This window comes from Microcebus murinus, chromosome 16, assembly GCF_040939455.1.
Source record: "Microcebus murinus isolate Inina chromosome 16, M.murinus_Inina_mat1.0, whole genome shotgun sequence".
Taxonomy (NCBI): domain Eukaryota; kingdom Metazoa; phylum Chordata; class Mammalia; order Primates; family Cheirogaleidae; genus Microcebus; species Microcebus murinus.
This window is the reverse complement of record NC_134119.1, coordinates 48,702,390-48,722,698: the sequence shown is the minus strand read 5'-3', so window position 1 is coordinate 48,722,698 and position 20,309 is coordinate 48,702,390. Positions and strand designations below refer to the sequence as shown.

At 56.6% G+C, this 20,309-nt stretch overlaps 1 protein-coding gene across 4 annotated transcripts in view; it reads left to right on the top strand.

Moving 5' to 3' along the window:
• Positions 1-20,309, top strand: part of RGS12 (regulator of G protein signaling 12) — a 150,371-nt gene that overhangs the window by 127,751 nt on the left and 2,311 nt on the right. For 3 of the 4 annotated variants that reach the window (XM_075992877.1, XM_012737346.3, XM_012737347.3), the window contains 13 exons: positions 1,328-1,497; positions 2,036-2,128; positions 3,270-3,413; positions 4,272-4,451; positions 4,787-4,940; positions 6,900-6,976; positions 8,315-8,509; positions 8,858-8,931; positions 9,365-9,491; positions 11,314-11,410; positions 13,482-13,552; positions 13,876-14,029; positions 15,498-16,043. In XM_075992877.1, the coding sequence (XP_075848992.1) occupies positions 1,328-1,497; positions 2,036-2,128; positions 3,270-3,413; positions 4,272-4,451; positions 4,787-4,940; positions 6,900-6,976; positions 8,315-8,509; positions 8,858-8,931; positions 9,365-9,491; positions 11,314-11,410; positions 13,482-13,552; positions 13,876-14,029; positions 15,498-16,043 (2,082 nt within the window). Of the gene's footprint in view, positions 1-1,327; positions 1,498-2,035; positions 2,129-3,269; positions 3,414-4,271; positions 4,452-4,786; positions 4,941-6,899; positions 6,977-8,314; positions 8,510-8,857; positions 8,932-9,364; positions 9,492-11,313; positions 11,411-13,481; positions 13,553-13,875; positions 14,030-15,497; positions 16,044-20,309 lie in introns of those variants that run through there. The other variant, XM_075992878.1, reaches the window with a different exon arrangement.

The following is a 20,309-nucleotide window of genomic DNA, read 5'->3' as shown; positions in this document are numbered from 1 at the left end:
CACCCTAGGGAGGGGTTGATGCTGCCTTACCCCCCCCCCACCCCTGTCTCTTTCTGCCTCTGGCTACTCGGCTCACCAATGGGTGTGTTTGAATGCTTGGCCTGGGGCCGGAGCCAGTTAACTGTGGCCTTGACTTGTTGGCGTGACCAGCTGGGTGGCTTACCCTGCACACTGGGCAGCAGGCAGAGGGCATTTGGTGCCTGGAGCAGACGAAGCAGCAAATCTGGAACGTGTGGCTAGCACTTCACTGGACTGCTGACGACATCTGTACGGTCATTGTCAGTCGGCTTTGCCCCCTGAAGACACAACAGGAGCCAGACCCAAAGCCCAGGGCCTCGTGACCACGCAGGCTTGGTCACCAGTGGCAGCAGGGCGTCCGTTCCTTCACTGTAGGATGGCCCGGGGTGGGACACGCTGGATTGCGGCACAGAGGTGCACCTGCGGGTGTGCGTGTTCCCAGAGCCGCGCTCACTCTGGCCTGTGCCTTCCTCCCAGGCTCAGGCCAGGCTGCCTGCTTGGGGGTGGGGATCCCCATGACACTGCTCACCCCAGGGGACAAGGGTGACAGATGGGTTTCCCAGGTGCCTCCTCTTGCTTGGGAGCTTGCTTAGAAGATCCTGGGAGCCAAAGGCTCATTAGTGGACACCTCAGGAGCTGGCCTCCTGGGGCACCTGTCGTGACATGTTCCCATCATAGTCACCCGTGAGTGAGCTATTGAGTTGACATGTGAGCCTACATACTCAAACGTGGACATCGTGCCTGAACCTTCTGCATCAAGTAGTGTCGATAAAGAGAAGGGCGCAGGCACCAGGGTGTGTGCTCCCTGGTGAGAAGGTGAGCACCTGCCCTGTGGACTCTGCGCGCTCCTCCCCCCACGCCGGGCTGTGGCACCTCCTGGGACCTTATGCACATGGAGTTGTGTGGCGCTCCATCCAGCCGCTTTTGCTCTGCAGCACATTGTAAAACCGTTCTTGCGTGCAGTTATGGTGTGTGCATGTTTTTGTCTAAGGTTACGTCCTTTTCTGTTTATCCCTGTGGCTGCAGTTTGTTACTGTTCAGGTGCGTATGCATGTGCATGTTGGGAGTGTGCACGTATGTGAGCTTTAGAGTGTTGTGTCAACTTGTGTGCACTGTGTGTGTGGAGCCACACGAGGCTGGGGTCTGTTTTGGTCCATGCCCTGCCCTGTGTCTGGGATGTCCTGGCGGTTGCAGGTGCGCAGCGTGTGTTTGTGGACCGAGCGAGTGCTGTAGAGAACAGGGTTGGTGTTGGGCCCCAGCAGAGCCCACGAGGGCGGGGGTGTAGGTGTCGTCTGTGCTGGTCCCGCAGAGTTGACCGGCGCTGACCTGAAGGACTGCGTGAGCAACAACAGCCTGAGCAGCAATGCCAGCCTCCCCAGCGTGCAGAGCTGCCGGCGCCTGCGTGAGAGGAGGGTTGCCAGCTGGGCCGTGTCCTTCGAGCGTCTGCTACAGGACCCCCTTGGTGTTCACTACTTCTCTGTGAGTAGGGAAGAGCCTGGGGCTGGCAGGGGTGGTCTGTGCTCTTTGCTGAGGCTGTCCCAAAGACAGCAGCACCCTGCAGCTCAGCCACAGGCCCTGAGTAGCTCGGTGCAGGTGTCTCCTCCTCCCCGCAGGGCCGAGCCAGGGTGGGCTCAGCCCTGCCTTCTCGGCCCATGCCCCAGGGGAGAACCCTGACTCTGCCGGTGCGCTGCCTGCCGGCACTGGGCCTTCCTGTAGATGGTGAAGCCAGATGTGTGCTGCCAGCTCCAGCTGCTGGAAAGAAATGTTTAGCTGTCAAGAAAACAGCTGGAATGCCAGAGCAGTGGTCCTTAAAGTGTCAGGCATCGTTAGGGTATCTTTCTAGGCCCTCGGGTGAAGCATCGAGAGGAGCCTGTAACCTCATGGTTTCTGTAGAAGGTAAAAATAAGAGAAGGGCAGGAGTGAAGAAATGATCAGCTCACAGAGAAGAGTCTTGTAGAGTAACTGCCAGCTTGTCTTCCGTTGATCTGTCCATGTTAATTGATGCTGTTTTTCTTAGGATTTTCTAAGGAAAGAATTCAGTGAAGAAAACATTTTATTCTGGCAGGCCTGTGAATATTTTAATCATGTTCCTGCACACGACAAGAAAGAGGTAAATTTCTTCATGCCTAGGAAATGGAGATTACAGCAGTATGGCTTCACTATAGGTTAGTTTAGCATATGATTAACATCTAGTCCAGTTTGAAAAGTTGGTGTAAAAATATTTTCACATGGTTTGAAAATGTCATTTCTTTTTCAGAATAATTTTTTATATATACATGATATTTAATTTTGTCTAAACATAGTTTGTGCAAATGTCTTCAGCCACACAACTTTTCATCAGCAATGTGTTGCCATTCGACGTGTTGAAATTAAGAAGAGGGAATGTGTGTCTAAAGGGAAACCTAAATAAAATCTGAGGCAGAAGAGCATCCTAAGAATGTGGGTTTTCTCAGCTCCCCTCACTTGCCACGTGGGCATGGGCCTGGGAGGACACTTGGCCGGGTTCTTCCCGAGCGCAGCCTGCGGCAGCACGTCCCGCTCCTCTTGGGTGAACGAGCACACTCAGGGCCGGGGCCTCTCGCATCAGCTTGGCACACTCGGGGTCTTTGCTCTCCTGCACACCCCCTTTGCTAAGTGGGGACCACCTCGCAGAAATACTAAATGTTCGCACTTGCCACGCCTAGGGGTACCGTTGCCCCAGTCTTTGGAATGGTTAAAGTATCCACTTAAAGAATTATACAGGAGCCAGTTCAGTGAAGTTTCTTACTAGCTTGTACTTTTATTTATTGAAGTAAGAAATGTTTATTGTGGCCCATGGAAGTGTTCCTTCGGTGCCTGGAGCTGTGCCAGGTCTTTGGAATACGGCAGCAAAGCAAGTAGAAAACCCACATTTCCTTTTTTATTGTTGTTGTTGTTGTTGAGAAAGGGTCTTGCTCTGTCCCCTAGGTAGAGTACAGTAGAGTCATCACAGCTCACTGCAGCCTCCAACTCCTGGGCTCAAGTGATCCTCTTGCCTCAGCTTCCCGAGTAGCTGGAACTACCACACCTGGCTAATTATTCTTTTTTTTAGTAGAAATGGGGTCTCACTCTTGCTCAGGCTGGTCTCGAACTCCTGAGCTCAAGTGATCCTCCCGCCTTGGATTCCCAGAGTGCTGGGATTATAGATGTGAGCCACCACACCTGGCCCATAAAACACATGTGTAGAAGAAGCCTGCTGTCTACATGCCTGCTCAGACATTTTCACCTGTCAGCTTTCCTACAGGGCCCGGGAGATTTTCAGTAAATTTCTGTGCAGCAAAGCCACTACCCCCGTCAACATCGACAGCCAGGCCCAGCTGGCAGACGACATTCTCAACGCACCTCACCCGGACATGTTCAAGGAGCAGCAGCTCCAGGTACCTCCCTGTGCCTCGGTTTCTTATGGGGAATCCTAGCTGGAGCTCGGGCTCTCAGACAGCCTCCAGATGGGGAGGAGAGTGGCTGCTCAACACAGACATGTCTTAGGGGAACACAGACAGAACTTGGGGATTTCAGTAGGGCTGTGAAATTAGAAGTCCTGAGCTACTGTTGGCCTCTCTGCAGGTGACCTGGTTGTTTACACATTCACATGTATATGTATACACACGCACACTTGTGCAAAATCACATAGGTACACACACATGCGCTTGTGTAAACTCTTTGCATTTTCACATGTGTGTACATGCACATGTACTTGTGCAAAGTCACATATTCGCGAGTGATGATATATGTGTGTTTGAATTTTTTTTAATTTTGGACATCACTATGATGAAAAATAAATAACCTGCTGTTACTTAGAGCCCGTGTTTCGCTGGCCTTTTCAGAGACCACTCTGTTGCTAAGTCACATGAATAGTGTTTTTAAAAAAATTGGAAGAAGGCATGTTCCAGGCAGTTCTCACTCTGTTAGATTTCCAGTTGGTTTTGGTTTCATTCTTAAAACAAGGTTCTCCAGGAGTGGCTGCCCTGAGTCTGCTCGTGGTGCTGGCTTCGTAGAAGTCATTGCAGTTTGCTGATTTTGAGAGTGGTTTGTTGGAAGAAAGAACAATCAGACATGAGGGGTCACTGGAAAATATCTCTAATGTACTCTGGGGCGCTGGGTGGGAAGATGGGCGGAAGTGATGTCCTCTCAGGAGAGGAGGCCCTCTGGTGTCCACAGGTCCCTCACACGGCCGTGGCCTTCAGGCCGAGCACTTGGTTGCTTCTCCAGCGGTGTCGCATTGCATTCGTCCCCAGATTTTCAACCTGATGAAGTTTGACAGCTACACGCGCTTTCTGAAATCCCAGCTATACCAGGAGTGCATCCTGGCGGAGGTGGAAGGCCGTGCCCTCCCGGACTCACAGCAGGCCCCCAGCAGCCCAGTGTCGAAGCACAGCCTTGGCTCGGATCACTCCAGCATGTCCACGCCAAAAAAGGTGCCCCTCCCCTGGCCTGGCTCAGGTCACTGCGGGGTGTGTCTTGTCCCGTGAGAGCTCTCCCAGGGAGGGGAGATAGAGGCCGTGTCTGCATGTTCTTTCCCCAGCAGCAGATGAAGGACGCACCGGACGTCCAGGCTGGCCTCGTGCTGGGGCTGTCAGTGCTGGAAGGTTCCAGCCACTGTGTCTGGAGTCGGGGCTGCAATCCTGGCCTGTCAGATGTCATTCCCTAAGAGTACTCACGACCACCGCTCGCTATTCCGTCTCCTTGTGCATTTCATATAATATTAAAATAACATTACCTTGTTTTAACCAAGGTTTCCATTTGCTGACAGTTGAGTGGAAAGTCAAAATCAGGACGATCCCTGAATGAAGAGCTGGCAGAGGAGGACAGTGAGAAGAAACGGAAAGGCGCGTTTTTCTCTTGGTCAAGGAGTAGGAGCACTGGGCGGTCCCAGAAGAAGAAGGAACACGGTGACCTTCCAAACGGTTTGTCGTTGCGCCTGTGTGGGCTGCGTTGTCCAGGCCAGCTCAGCCACGTCCCGCCACGGGCTGCAGGGCCGTGGCCACGGTGTGCGGCGCAGTGGGAGGTGGGCGGCTTGAGGAGGCTCTTGAGGAGTCAGGAAACGGGCTGGGAGCCTCGCCCTCCCAGGGCGCCAGCTGAGGGGCTGGGGGCATTCCAGCCCTCTCGCCCTTGGCAGGCTGCTGGCTGCAGGTAGTGGGGCAGAGGGAGTGGACATACTCCACACTTGAGGTGGAGGAGGAAGCCATTCTATGCCAGGGACTAGAAAGCACATAGGAGAGAGTTGGGAAGGATTTTCTTCCCTGGAGTTTCAAGAAAGGGATTACTTTCAGAAATGAGTGTACTGCCTAGCAGTGAGGGACTTGCACTAAGCCTCTGGTCCCCAAGTCGAAGTCGGGCAGTGACCATGATCTAGCAAGCACAAGCCAGGTGAGCCTGAGGGAGGTGAGTGAGGGGGCCCCATGGTGCTACCTGCACGGTGGGCATCGTTCCAGTTTACAGAAGGAGGCTCGGGCCTGGTGCAGGGTCCCAAGCTCCTGGCCGTGCTGTGGGTGTCCTTTTCAAACAAAGGCAACTGGGAGTTAAGGAACTCTCCTTCCTGAGAGGCCACCTGGGGCACAGACAGCGTGTCAGGAGATGGGGCCGGGGCCTCTCGAGTACCCGGGAGGTGGGGGAGTGTTAGTCCCGTTGTTCTGCCCACAAGAGCCGCTCCCCATCACAGGCTGTAGCTCTTTAGAGAGCCGTCTGGCGGGGCTTTTAAGGCCCTGATTGCAGGGGCTGCCCCAGAATTCAAAAGTTCTGATTCTGGCCCAGGGTGGAGCCTGGGAATCCGTCCTATTGAGGAGGTGGGCAGTGATTGGGGAGGCCGGGAGTACCGGGAGCCACTGTCTTAGCGCCACCCCGGCCCTGACAGCCCCTGGAGCCTGTGTGTAGCACCATGATTTGGGAGTAGTGCCTGTGTTTTCTTTTCTTTTTTTTTTTTTTTGAGACAGAGTCTCACTCTGTTGCTCAGGCTAGAGTGCTGTGGCATCAGCCTAGTTCACAGCAACCTCAAACTTCTGGACTCAAGCGATCCTTCTGCCTCAGCCTCCCAAGTAGCTGGGACTATAGACATACGCCGCCATGCCTGGCTAATTTTTTCTATACATTTTTAGTTGGCCAATTAATTAATTTATTTTTTTATTTTTAGTAGAGACGGAGTCTTGCTCTTGCTCAGGTTGGTTTCAAACTCCTGACCTTGAGCAATCCTCCCACCTCGGCCTCCCAGAGTGCTAGGATTACAGGCGTGAGCCACTGTGCCCGGCCGGGCCTGTGTTTTCAAAAGTCCTTTGAGTCAGAATTTTCATGATTTTTAGTGATGCCTAACAGTATAGAGTGAGTGTAAGTTAGGGACAGCAGGCGATTGTTAGCTCACTTTAGGACTTCAAGGAAAATGACATGAACAGAGGTCGTCAGTAAAGATTCAGCAACCCACTGGGAGCGTTTGCCGCTGTCCACAGGGGGACGGTTTTCTTTAGGCCCAGAAACTGCAGTTTGAGATGCAAATTCCAGATTGAATGAAAGAAAGTCAGGCCTGCCCAGGACACGTACTCGAGTTGGTGCCGTGCACTGCTGTCTGGTTCTGCCTGCTGCGGGCTGAGCGCAGTGTTGGAGCCGGCTGTGGCAGGGGCAGAGCAGAGAGCGGGGCCTGCTGAGGGGTGGGGCCGCCCTCGCCCCCGCAGGTTAGGAGGACGGTCCCAGTGAGGCGCAGCAGTGCCTGGGAGGGGCTTCCTTATGTCCGTCTTTCATCCTGCACATGTGCCCACTCTGCCTAAAGGGGGCAAAGACAGGGAGGTGGGACCAGACAGATGGGACTTTTGTCTCAAGTGAGGAAAAGTAAAGCTACCACTTCGGATTCATCTGAGTCACTGTGTCTTCCCGTCAAGACTCCATCCACGCCAACGGAGGCCCATGCCGCCGAGAGTCCCAGGGCTCCGTGTCCTCTGCAGGGAGCCTGGACCTGGTGAGTTGCTGCCTCCCCTTGTCCTGAGGGCTGCCGGGCTGTGCTGAACCCTGACTGGGGAAGCCTGTGTCTCACGTTATGCAACCAACCTTCATTTAGGGGCACGTGGCTTGGGCACAGGCCCAGGCCAAGTGGGCCTGTGCATGGCCCAGAGTGCACGGCCTTTCCAGGGTGCGGGCCAGGCCTGCTGTCTCTCCTCTAGTGCCTGCAAATCACGTGTGTCGCTGCTTGTTCTGGCCCCAAGTCCCTTAGACGAGAGGAGGTGGGCAGGCTTAGCAGGGTCTGCTGATCTATTAGCTGATGTCTGATTTGAATTTTGGACAACCTTATTGGTTGCCAGCATCCTTTTCATTTGAAAGTGTCAAGCAGCAATTAATGTAGAATATTATTTCTTCTTCGGTTTTGCCAAGTAACATTTCAAGCTGTAAGGATTTACCATGTGTCAGTTTGCTGTTGCTGTCTAATTACTATCCCTCCCAAACTCCATGGCTTAAAAAGGAGACTTTTATGATTGTACAAGCCTGCGGCCCAGCGGGTGGTCCGCCTACCTCAGCTGGCCATGCCTCAGTGTCCCTGCCTACCTGGCATGTCAGCGGGGCCAGTGGCCCCAGGTGACTTCACTCACCCCTGGCCCTCTGGACTGCAGGCTGCATCTCTGGCCGCCAGTCCCCTTGTTCCTGTGCAGAGCACACTGGCCCATAGGAGCCCAGGCTCCAAGCCACACACTGTCACCAAGCTCCTTCTGTCAACCCAGCCAGGGCTGCAGGGGCAGCTCTAGCTCCTGGGGAGGAGCCACAGAGCTGGGTAGTGAGCGGCTCAGGCACAGGGAAGGGGATAGTTGGGGCCATTTTTGCAACTAGTCTATAAACTAGCTTCTGAAATATCACTTTGGGGAAAGAGGTTTTCAGACCATCAGGAGTGACAATGAAATGACAATCTAGGCAGGGTTTACATTAGCAAAGTATACACAGGGAGCTGTTTGCAGAGAGGATGCGATGTGACTCAGAGACCCTAGCGGGTGGCTTGTCGTTGAGGAGCAGATCAGAGGGTGCAGGATGGTTGGTTATGCTCAGACCAAGAGGTTGTAAAGTATGTTCAGGGCCCAGCGTTAGAGGAAGGTGGTTGCTCTCAGTGTTGCCTTAGAAAACCCAACACTTAGCTCTTTGTGCAAAGCCACTGTGCAGATTGATCCTGAGTCTTTTGCACACGAAGGAGCTGTAGGTGGGACAGAGAGGCAGGTTGTCTGGCCTCCCCAGGCACGCGCAGGCTGGGGCTGGCCACACCTCCTTGGGGGCGCCCACCTCGTGAAACGCACAACCACTTGTCTCCCTGCCCCAGTCGGAGGCCTGCAGGACCCTGGTGCCCGAGAGGGACAAGGCCGCCAAGCACTGCTGCATCCTCCTCCCAGACGGGACGTCCTGCGTGGTGGCCGTCAAGTCGGGCTTCTCCATCAAGGAGATCCTGTCTGGACTCTGCGAGCGGCATGGCATCAACGGGGCCGCTGTGGACCTCTTCCTGGTGGGCGGGGACAAGGTACCAAGCTCCCCAGACACTCCGGGCCCCTTGGCTGGGGAACTGGTCTTGTCAGACAGCAGCCTGCCTGCTGCTTCTCTCGGCTGGCGGACTCCTCACGCGGGTCTCTGTCCCGCATTCCTCACTTAGCATGTTTGCTGGAAGCTGGGTTATCTGAATTCAGTGACGCTGCTGGGAGCACTTTGCATGCTGGTGTCGGGGTGGCGTTTGGAGAGTGATGCTTCCTCTGTGGATGGGCTATTTTTGAGCTGCTCTTTTGTTCTGCACAGCTGCACCCATTGCACATTGTTCCACACTTCAGGGGGTGCTTCTTGTTCCCACTTTAATTTTGGTCTCTTTGTTCCAAAGCCTCTGGTGCTGCATCAAGACAGTAGCATCTTGGAGTCAAGAGACCTGCGCCTGGAAAAGCGCACTTTGTTTCGGTAAAAGAAAAAGAGTTGTCATTTATGGGAGGTCCCAGAGCCCCCCCTTCCCCCATGCTGTCTCTTTGCTTTTAGGGAGTAGACACGTGCTGGTTCCGTGATGGGCTGTGAAGGCATGTCGGTGGCTGGGGCGAGAAGGGCAGCCTTCCTGCCCAGCCTGGTGGGCACAGCCCCCACGGCCACAGCGGGGAAGGGCTGCTCTGCAGGGCTCTGCCTGTGCTGGGAAGGGGGCGGCCGCCTCCCCTGCTCGGCTGCTGTCGCCCCAGAAGAGCCCTCGTGGCTGTCTCCCCACAGAGGAGGGCACTTCTCGCTCGGAGGCTGGCGGGACGGGTGGGCGCTGAGGCGCTGAGGGCTGCTCACGGGGCTCTGCTCTCGGGATGGGCCTCCCAGTGGGGACGCGAGTGTGTCTGTAGTGAATATTTTGTGTCCCCAGGCTGGACCTCGTTCCCATTAACCGGTCGGTAGGACTCAAGGCCAAGCCCACCAAGCCTGTCACAGAGGTGCTGCGGCCCGTCGTGGCCAAGTACGGCCTGGACCTCGGCAGCCTGCTGGTGAGGCTGGTGAGTGTCTCCCCCGTGCCGGGCGAGTGGCAGGAAGCTCTGTGCCACTCACAAGGGTGGGCGGGGTGGCCTCGCCCTCACAGCCCTGTGAGCCCTCTCCTGTGTCCGCAGACCTGGCCCTGCGCCCCAGTTCTCATTCTGTGGAGCCGAAACTCCATCATCGTTTTTTATACTTTGGTTGTTCCAAAAACAATCAATACTTGCAATGCGGTTTTGGTCCAGGGAAATGAGAAACAACCGACAGCCCACCCAAAGTAGCCCCACCCTTGCCCGTCTGGTCAGATGGCAGGGCTGACAGCACCTGCCTCACTGTGCCCCTCGTGCCCGGGGCGGGGCCTGGGCAGGTGACTCCTGATTCTCATCTGCACTTTGTCGTTGAAAACTCAGAACTGGCATTTGCAAGCCCAGCCACCCCTTGGCTATGTGAAGGAGGTTAGGAAGGGAACCAGGAGCACTGTGGGGGAAGGAGGGCAGGCCTTGGGCAGCCTCAGTCCAGGGTCGTTTCCGAAGCAGCAGGGGTCCTGGAGCCTGGCTGTGAGCTGTGGCTGAGGACTGTGGGCACTGTGCCGTTTCCCTTCTCAGCATCATCGGAGTGTGATTCCACGTATTTTTAGAATTTTAATTTTCCCTGAAACTGGCCTCAGCATTGCTTAAGAGCTTTGAAGTGAATGAGAGGAACCTATTCAATTATTCACTGGCACCATCTCCCAGGGTAACCTGAAGCTCGTCCCCCATGGCTGGGTGGAGAGCCCCAGCCAGCACCAAGCCCTCGTCTCTGCCTCCCTGTCTGTAGAACGGGGTGGGGGCCACGTGCTCATGGGGTGCTGGAGCCAGGGTGGGGCCCGGGGTTGGGGCTCATCCCTGGGAGCCGAGGCTTGTTCAGCTGCACGAGGGCATTGCCAGGCAGGCTCCAAGGTGGGTTGTGGAAGTGCTTGTGGAGTGGGTGTAGGTGGGCTTTCCTTGCACACACCCTCCTGGCCCTCTGGCGAGTTCTGTGGGCCACTGTGCCCAGGAGCATCACGAGTGAGGTAGGACCCCGGGCCTGGGTCCACTCCTTCGCTGGGGTGGCAGGCACAACCTGGACCTGGCTTCTCAGGGAGCCCGACGTCACCCCACTTGGCATTTGAGCACTTTTGTTGTTTTCCTGACTGACAGGTAATCTAAAATGCCAAGGGACAAGTTCAGGTTTTGTTTTTAAACAGTGGTGATACATGAATAGCAAGATTCTCCACCAAAGGAGAGAGGCCTTACCTAGGACACGGACTCCATCTCTGTAGCTGTGACGTGACACTTCGTTAGGATTAGGTCTTAGACCCGTTCCTGAAACTGCCGTCTTTGCCTCCGTATTTTCCAATGCCAGCGTTTGCTCTCCGTGCTCACTGCAGAGCAGTGCCTGAGGGCCGGTGGGGGCTTTTTAGATGAGCCACCATCCAGGTTCTAGGCGGCGTTGACTGTTAGGCCAACTTAAATTAATATTTAAGAGCATTTTTCACATATTTAAAAGTATTGAATTTGTGGATAAAGGTGTTTTTGATATTCACAGAGTATCACTCTGCCCAGGGTCCTCGCCTGGGCCGTGGGGGCCGGCAGCTGTCCTGCAGGGCTTGGTGGGAAGGCTCCTCGGGCACCAGCACCCTGCGGGCTGGCCGTGAGCCTTCGTGGCAGCATCTGGCCAAGCCCCAGGCCCTCCTTGTCGGCCGCTGACCCCAGGGCATGGGTATCTGACTCCACCCAGCCCAGGTGGGGCCTCGTCCGTTGGCCGTCGCAGCTGCTCCCCAAAGCAGCAGTCAGGTAAGGGCTTCAGCGTGCGTCTCTGCCCTAGAGTGGAGAGAAGGAGCCCCTGGACCTTGGCGCCCCTATTTCGAGTCTGGACGGACAGCGGGTAATCTTGGAGGAGAAGGACCCTTCCAGAGGAAAAGGTGAGCCTGACCACACACACACCTGCTCCCTGGCCCCCAAGCCCTGCTGCCCACAACTGCTATCTCAGCCGGCACTAGCGGTTAGGACCTTACCAGGGGCCCTAGGACCCCCGGGACCCCTAGCAGGGGCAAAGGTTTGATGCTTAATGCAGTGTTTCTCAAACTAGGTGTCAGAGGGGCTGAGACTAGGAGCATCTTGACCTCCCAAATGTGTCTTCTCAGCTGTAAAAAGGGGTGACGGTCCCTGCCCACATTACCCTGGGTTGCTCTGAGGTTCTGGCATGCTCACGTCAGAGCATATTAGTGCTGGAAGGTGCTCTCTTCCTGGGAGGACGTGGAGTCCTTGCATAAAATGGAAATGGGGATCCCCAGGGTCCTGGTGGCCCTGTCTGGGCCTCCTGGTCCCTCACCCAGTGCCTGATTTGGTGCCCTTCACTCTGGGCACAAAACAAGAAGTGAGGACGCAGGCCCTTCAGGAGCTGAGACCACACACTTGGTAGTTTTGGTTTGTTCTGTTCCTTTCGTGCAGTGAGTCAGGTGGTTTTCAGAGCTCTCTCCGCACGCCACGTTGGTGACAGCAGCTCAGAGCCCTGTGCAGGACCAGTCGCTTGTAGAGCTGGGCTCACGGCCGGGACTAGTGCCTCCAAAGTACATTTTGCTCTTCAGAGCAGTTGTGCAAGAAACTGTGCACGAGGAAAGGTTATTAAAGCCAGGTGGGGTGGGGACTGTCTGTAGCTGCCACCAGGGACAGGCCAAGGTGTGGCCCAGAGGACTGTCCAGGGGCAGGGGCAGTGGGAAGTAACTCTCCTGGAGAGAGCTGATGGGAAAGCCACCTACGGTCTGGAGGATAAGGTCACTTTGTAAGGAGCCACTTGGGTGACCTTGGGCTACCCTTCCCTTTTCAGGACGTCAGCCCAGTGAGGGCTCTGGTCCAGGTGATTTCTGAGGGCTCCTCTGAAAAGTCCCCCAGGTTGGCCGGGCGCGGTGGCTCACGCCTGTAATCCTAGCACTGTGGGAGGCCGAGGCGGGTGGATTGCTCGAGGTCAGGAGTTCGAAACCAGCCTGAGCAAGAGCGAGACCCCGTCTCTACTATAAATAGAAACAAATTAATTGGCCAACTAATATATATATATATAGAAAAAATTAGCCAGGCATGGTGGCGCATGCCTGTAGTCCCAGCTGCTCGGGAGGTTGAGGCAGGAGGATTGCTTGAGCCCAAGAGTTTGAGGTTGCTGTGAGCTAGGCTGACGCCACGGCACTCACTCTAGCCTGGGCAACAAAGTGAGACTCTGTCTCAAAAAAAAAAAAAAAAAAAGTCCCCCAGGTTGTGGTGTGGGTCATGTGCCTATGCCGAGGGTGACCTGGGTGTGGGCTCCAGGCAGAATCCTTGTTCTTGCTCCCGTGTCATTACAGGGGAGGCCCCACCACCCTCTGCTCTAGAGAATGTTGTACTTGTCGCCTGGGCAGGTGGGGTGGCAGGGTGTGGGGGTCCTCGCCCCTGCCTGCAGGGTTTGAGGATGCCAGGCCCGTGACGTGTTTGTGTGCAGGTGAGGCCTCTGGTGGAGCTGAGTGGGGAGCACAGCGTGTTCGCTGAGCTGTGGGGGCAGGACTGTGGATCCCATAGCTGCATCCGGGCCAGAGAAGGGGGCTTTGGACCCTTAGTGCTGGCAGAGGCCAGCCTGCGCCCTGATTTGGGACACAGGCCGATTTGAAAATATGTCACGAATGTGAGACTCTTCTACTTTCTAAGGAATATTCATGCCAAATGGTATATGAAGTTAGCCCTTCAACATCATTCCTCCACAAAACCCCCAGTTAGGTTTACGGAGAGAGCGCTGTGCCTCCACACTGCCCTCACAGGGCGACTCCCACCCCAAACCCAGCAGGCAGGGGCCTTTTGTCCTGCACTGGGGGTCCCTGCATGCCTAGGGGGAAAGGGTAGCAAGTACCTGCTGGCTTCTCTATGGCTTTGCTCTCAAAGACAATAGAAACAGATGCTATTTGACTGTTGAGATGCATTTGCGAGCCACCGTAATTACAACACATTTCTCCTTGTGTTTGGGACCTGCAGACAGACAGAAAGGTGCACTGGCCAAACAGAACACAGCCATCAATCCCAGTTCCAGAAACCACTCGGCTACGGTAATTCCCCTCCCGCCTGGCCCCAGCCAGCCTCTGCTCCCAGCAGCCCACGGCTCTCTGCACCCCGGGGCTCCTCCTGCGTCCTGCTGGCACCGGCGCCCCCTTCCCTGCGATCAACCGGCTTTCGGCTTTCCTTTCTCCTGGGGGCCGTGCCTTGCACGCTCTGCTCTCTGCGAGCTGCGTCGCTGCCCGTGGTTTGTCTGCAGTGCATGTGGGTTCTCTCAACGCGGTCTCTACTCGCAGAGCTGTAGTCTGTAACTGATGACTTGTGCGTTGTCATGTGTTGACGTGTAAGTAGAACTTTGGCTTTCCTTCTAATGCAGGGAGAGGAAAGAACACTAGGCAAGTCTAATTCTATTAAAATAAAAGGAGAAAATGGAAAAAATGCTAGGGATCCCCGGCTTTCAAAGAGAGAAGAATCTATTGCAAAGATTGGGAAAAAAAAATATCAGAAAATTAATTTGGACGAAGCAGAGGGTATGTGTACTTTTTAAAACTTCCACGTTTTTTAGTAAATGCACTTTTAGTTTCCAGTATAGTCATTAAGACCTACTCTGCCTGTCGACATCTGGGTGGCTGCAGACCCCGTCACACTGAGGATGCTCCTCCCCGGGTCAGCCTGTGGGCTGTGGGTGTAACTTCACTGAAACCCCCATTTTCAGATTGAGTGCCGGGCCCTTGGGGGCATCAGGGAGGCCCCTCGTGGCCTGCAGCTCTGTCTGTACAAAGGTGCTGAGGGCCCCTCAGGTGCAGCCTGCCCCTACATAGCCCCAGCCCTGACGTGAGCCAGGGCCTCGGGCTCGCCTGGAGGGGCACAGCTGGTGCCCGGCAGGAGCAGGCAGGTCCCCCAGCCTCTGCAGGACGGAGGAAAGTGGCCTGCATGTCCCTGTGCCCCAGGAGGGACAGCAGAGAGATGATCTGGAGACTGAGACAAGAGATGAGTCCTTTCCTAAAAGTGCCTTTTCCTCCAAAAGCTTGTCACAAAGAGAAGCGTTGAAAGCGGAAGCAAAGCTACCAGCTGCTACCGTGACCTGCGTTTTCATCCAGGGAGCACGTGCTGCTCAGCCTGGCTTGTCACGGCTTGTTGTGGTGTTCAGCCTCACAGTAAAACCATAAAACACTCCTCCTTCAACCTTTGTTGGCCACCAAGCAGAAGTAAAGCACACACCCGCTTTGAAGGTTGTGCATTTCTGAGAACTATCAAAATTTGAGACTTTAGACTTTGTAGTTGTTTAAAAACTCAAATAATGCAATTTAAATGCTAGAGAAAGCTCAATTTAGACCCCGTTGACCTTGAATGGTGAACTTGAGTTGCAATAAAGAACCCAGCCACGCCAGGCAGAGAAGAGTTCTGGAGGGGCCAGCGGGGCAGCCAGAGGTTCTCGGGTTCCCTAGACGCTGGGCGGCAGCAGGCCACGTGCAGGCCAGAGGACGGCTCTGCCCAGGGTGGAGCAATTGCCCCTGCTGCCTCCAGGCCTGCGCCGCCTCCCAGCCGTGGCGTCCCGGCTGCTGCTGGGTCCTGGCTCTGCCGGGCTTCAGTCTGGTGGTCACTTTTGCCCTGTCCTAGGAAGGGGGCAGGACTCAAGTATAAAAGGGCCCCAAGTGTTAAATAAGAAACCCAGGCCAAGGTGCCTAACAGCACCCTGCTAAAACACCGTCAGAATGTTACCGTAATTGGAGGGTTTTTGATTATTCGAGCCTGACCTTCACGCAGTTTAGTTTTCAGGGAGGTGCACAGCTGCTTCTGACTCCTGAAGACAGATTGTGCTAGAACCCCTGGGGGCTTCTGCTCTAGTTCCTGGGTGAAGGCAGGCTAGGACGTTAGTTCAGGGCCACAGGACAGACAGCCCACCACGAGTGCTTTCTAGAGAGTGAATTTTCTGCTATGACACACATTAGTGTGAAGCTCTCTAAAACATGGTCAATGTGGGTTTTCTTCCAATAGAGTTTTTTGAGCTCATTTCCAAAGCTCAGAGCAACAGAGCAGATGACCAACGCGGGCTGCTGAGGAAGGAAGACCTGGTGTTGCCAGAGTTTCTTCGTCTGCCTCCTGGTTCCACGGAGCTCACCCTCTCCACCCCGGCCACAGCTCAGGCCATTAGCAGGAGAACCGCGACAACCAGTGGCAGGGAGGACGCGTCCCCACCCCAGGAAAGATGGGCGCCAGCCCAGGACAGCAGCGACAGCCCCTCAACCAGCCTGGGCTCGGCCCATAGTCCCCCGGGCCCCTCTGGCACGAGCCCGCCTGGGCAGAAGTCTCCCAGCGGGCCCTTCTCCATCCCCCAGTCCCCCGCCCCCCGCACACAGGAGGGCACAGCACAGATGTGGAAGAGGCAGTCGTGGGAAGTAGAGTCCGGGGACATCCAGACCGTGGAGGATGGGCAGGGGGCTGACCTGACCCTGGTGGGGGAGGCCCACATCAGCAGCCCCAACAGCACGCTCCTGCCGCCGCCCCCTGCCCCCCAGGACACGCCTGGACCTTCGCAACCAGGTACCTCTGGGTTCTGACCCTGCACCCAGCCCTTTCCCACCCCGCTGCTGCCAGCGTGGTCCGCTCAGTGTTCAGTACAACAGGATGGCTGTGGGAAGTGGCTTCCAGCTGCCACTTTGGTTTAGCGAGGCGTCCCCACAGCCTATGCTCCCCTGTTTATCGTATTTATTTTGGGCGTCCTTGGCCTGTTCTGAAAGGCCAAGTTTGTCACGGTTGATTGTGGAGAGGCTCAGACAGCGGCTCAGGGCAGGCGCAGCCCGCCCACCATGCCCGTGCAGGGGTGGCGCACAGGCAGGGCCCGCACCGGGGCAGTCACACCCCTGGGCAAGGCCTGGGGACTCAAGATGTCTGTGTTACTTTCAAAGCCTAGATAGCCAGCATTTTTAGTGTGCGATTCTCAAGACTGAAAAACAGAATTTGTCCTGAGCGAGTAAGTGAGACCCGGCGACTCGGAGCAGGACGGGCCTCCGACGCAGGCCCGCGTGCGGGGAGCGTGCTGCGCAGGCCGGGCAGGGCGTGCTGCGGATGAGGGAGCGGGAGCTGCGCCGGCGTGTGCCTGACCCCGGCGTGCCGCCGCGTGTCTCCCAATGGAAGCATGAAATTTAGTGTGTGCGAAGGTGAACACCATGGTCTGGAAGCAGAGAGATTTCCAAGAGCCACAAGTATTAGGAATTGAGGCGAGATTCACCACATCCTAACCAGCAGCTGGCAGGGCTGCTTCCAGGAGCGGGTGCCGGGCCGGCGTGGCTGTGCCTCCAGAGACGGTGTCAGAGCACGCTCAGCAGTGTGTGGGCACTTCTGGTTGCGACTCGCCGTTGGGGGTGGCGAGGTTGCCCTCTGTGCCCCGGTATCCTGGCGCAGGGCGCTGGTGGCAGTCTGTCCTGCTGTAGGGTCAGGTCGTCGGGCCTGTCGCCCAGACCTTGGCAGGGCACAGGGAAGGCATTTTCTATGTGCGTCCTGTGTATCTGACATCCGGGCACTGTGGAGGCCACATGCTGTGTGGAGGGCTCCCTGGTGCCCTTCCCAGCAGGAGCACTGGGATGTGAGGCCCAAGGCGCCGTGGCCGTCCGTGGATGCTGCTCTGCTCGCCTCTGCCCTGCTGCCTGTCCCCTCCTGCTCTTCTCCGTAGACGCCTGTGTGTAGCTTCTGCCTCTGTTTGGAGCCTGTGTTCTTCCGAGAGTAATAAACTCTAGAGCTCATCGCTGGACTGGTTTAAAACTCTTTTCTTTTTCATTTCAAAATTTCTTTCCACTTTAGAAAACTATAGAAATATTTTAAGCTAGGGAAAATATTATACATTTTTAGGACATTAAATGGATTCACCTTAATATATCAAATTTTAAAAATATACCATTCACTCAACAAAATCCTCTGGCACTTCCTGTGTACCTACCAAGCGCAGTCATACAACGGTGGCAGCAACCAGCACTCCACGGCACCCAGGCTGGGAGGGTGGGCACCTCCTCCCGGGGCCCTCACAGGCCTCTCCAGCCAGGAACCCACAGGGCCGCGGCATGGTCAAGCCTCCAGTCTGCGCCTGCCTCTGGCCTCCTTCCTCCAGATGCTTCCACAGCAGAAGAATTGGTGACACTGCAGTCGTCCAGTTTGTTCCTCATAGACGGGGGCGCTGGGCTGTCACCCAGCTCCTGCCCAGCCACACCAGCTGTGGGCTGCTGGGGCTGGCTCTGCCTCGGCTCTCCCACCCAGCAAGGGCTGTTAGCATGGGCAGCGCTACCCACGCCAAGGAGCCTCTGCCGGCTGTCCCTAGCGTGCTCACAGCAGGAGGGCAGGGGTGGTGCCAGCCGCGTAGGAGGCACGTCCTCCTTGACCCCTGGTAGCTGCTCCTGACCACGGTTGGCTAGGACCAGTTCCATGGACCCTCCAGCCCACTCAGGCATTAAAGGGCCCCAAGTGTTAAATAAGAAGCCCAGGCCGAGGTGCCTAACAGCACCCTGCTAAAACACCGTCAGAATGTTACCATGATGTTACCCCGTGGCTTTGGGCCCTGTCCTGGGAGGAGATCACAGCAGGAGAAAAGGGAGTGGAAGGGCCTTTGGCCATAGATCATAGGTCTATGGTTCCTGCTGGACAGCAGTAGGCTCCACGACCTGCCCAGTCCTCCTGGAGGCGACACCCCAGTCTATGGGGAGGGCCTTGGGACTTTGTGCATCTCACTTTCTCAAACTCCAGTTTGTGCTGCTAAATCCAGTGGCCCTCAGGGGTTCTAAGCATGGGGGCTTTGTCACAGCATAAGCCGTGATTAGCTGCCTGCGTGGGCAGTGGAGGCAGTCATCTGCGAGGGTCTGTGGCTGTCTTTGCCACTCTTGGGCAGTGGGGAGCCTGGGCCAAGTGCTGACTTGCACCTCTCACGGTTGAGAAGTTCAGGATTCATTCAGAGTCACTCTCCATGGCTCTAAAAACTGCTATGAAGTATTTCTCAACGAAACGGTGGCTGCTGTGGACCCACCATCCTACGTGAGGAATACTTGGGGCTGGGCCCCTGGCACCCATACCCCTGCAGCCATGGCTGGGCAGAAGTAGGCAGCCCCCCAGGGCTGCACTGCTCACCCCACCCCTCCAGCCTCTGGGCCTGTCTCCCCCTGGGAAGGGCTGCCCAGGACAGCGGGGAGGCCCCGGTCCTCAGGAGATTGCAGACTCTGGCTGGCAGCAGGGCAGTGCCAGGTGCCCCCTCAAAGGGGGTCCTCGCACAGCTGTCTTAAGGATGGGTCCCCACAGCAGCTCACCTGGAGCCCTCCTGCCTCAGTGTCACAGGTGCCAACGACCCCAACGGGTGTGTCTGGGCACAGTGGCCATTCTCAGGGAGCCTAGAGCTTGGCTTCCTGCCAGGTGCACGTGCTCACCTGTCGGGGGGGCCTGGCCTAGAGACGAGGCTTCAGGGGCCACGCCCTGTACCCTCGGGGCCAAGGTAGCCAGACCACTGCCCTTGTGTGGCCGGAGTCCTGGGGGCCCATCTGCACCAGGCTGACCCACACTGCCAGCCTGGGCCCCTGTACTGCCCAGCGTCACACCCTCAGAGGCTCAGTGAGGACACAGCCCTACCTGGCTCCTGTGCTGCCCAGAGCAACACCTGTGGGGGAGGACCCCTAGGCAGATCCTATCCAGTCAGTGTCTCCAGGGGCCTGGGGGCTCCTCACATTTGTGCAGAGATGCGGCAGGCACCCACCTGTGGCACCTTCTGGGGGAAGCTGGCCCAGCCCCCCCTAGGCACAGATGCAGCCCAGACTTTCTCATGCTGATGTGGATTGCGGGGGTCTGGTTTTCTTGGGGACACATCAGCCCTAGGGGCCTGGCATTGGTCTCAGGCCTATAAAGTTGCTGGGGACACATGGCCGTCTGCTAGGTACTCTCCACAGCCCCCTCCCCAGAGCACGTGTGGGAGCTTGTGACTTGCCAGTTGGCCTTGGTCCTGAGCACCTGTCTCCTGCAGATGTCTGGGGACTCCACCTGCCCAGCCCACTCCGTGGCCACCCCCCATGGACTTCCCAGAGCTGAACAGCTGGCCTGGCCACTCCTTTGCGGACCTCAGCCTGGGTTGCAACTCCTGATCCTCCAGTTCCCGCCACAAGCTGCCCTCACCCCCGAAGTGTGTCCTACCTTCTGGCCCAGCCAGGCCTGCCAATGTGGTAGCCACAGGCCTGCAAATGACCACAGTCTGACCCGTCCCACCCCCACATTCTCGGCAGGACAGGCTGCCCATGCCCACCTCAGGCTGGCACTGCTGTGGCTTCTGCCTGTGGCCCCTCCCTGGGGTCCACCCAACTGCAAGCCTGGGCTGGGGTCACCCTCCCCACTGCCCATTCCCCGCACGCCACCCCGTGCACCCTGCTGAGCTGTGTCCACCCCCCTCGCCAGCACCCAGTAAATATTTGCTGAAAGAGGAACTTTAATCCAGCCCCACCTCCACTGCGGACACAGTCAGGATACCCGCTGGGGACCCTCATGGAGGGGTCACCTTGAGGGTCACAAGCTGGAACCAGGGCTCTGGTGGGCTCTGGTGGGTCAGTAGGAGCTCGCAGGCCCCCTGGATGCTGTGGGGTAGGCTGCGGTGAGGGCCTTTCAGCGGGGGGCTCCACTCCTGGGCGTCCTGTGCCCCCAGAGCTTCCTGGGGGGATGTCACAGAGGAGGTGGCAGCACTGGCTGCCAGATAGCCCAGGGCACCCGGCAGAGGTAACAGCCAAGTGCCTGGAAGACAGGAGGGTCCCTCAGGGCAGGGAGGGCAGGGGGATGGGCCTTGGGGGCTGGGTC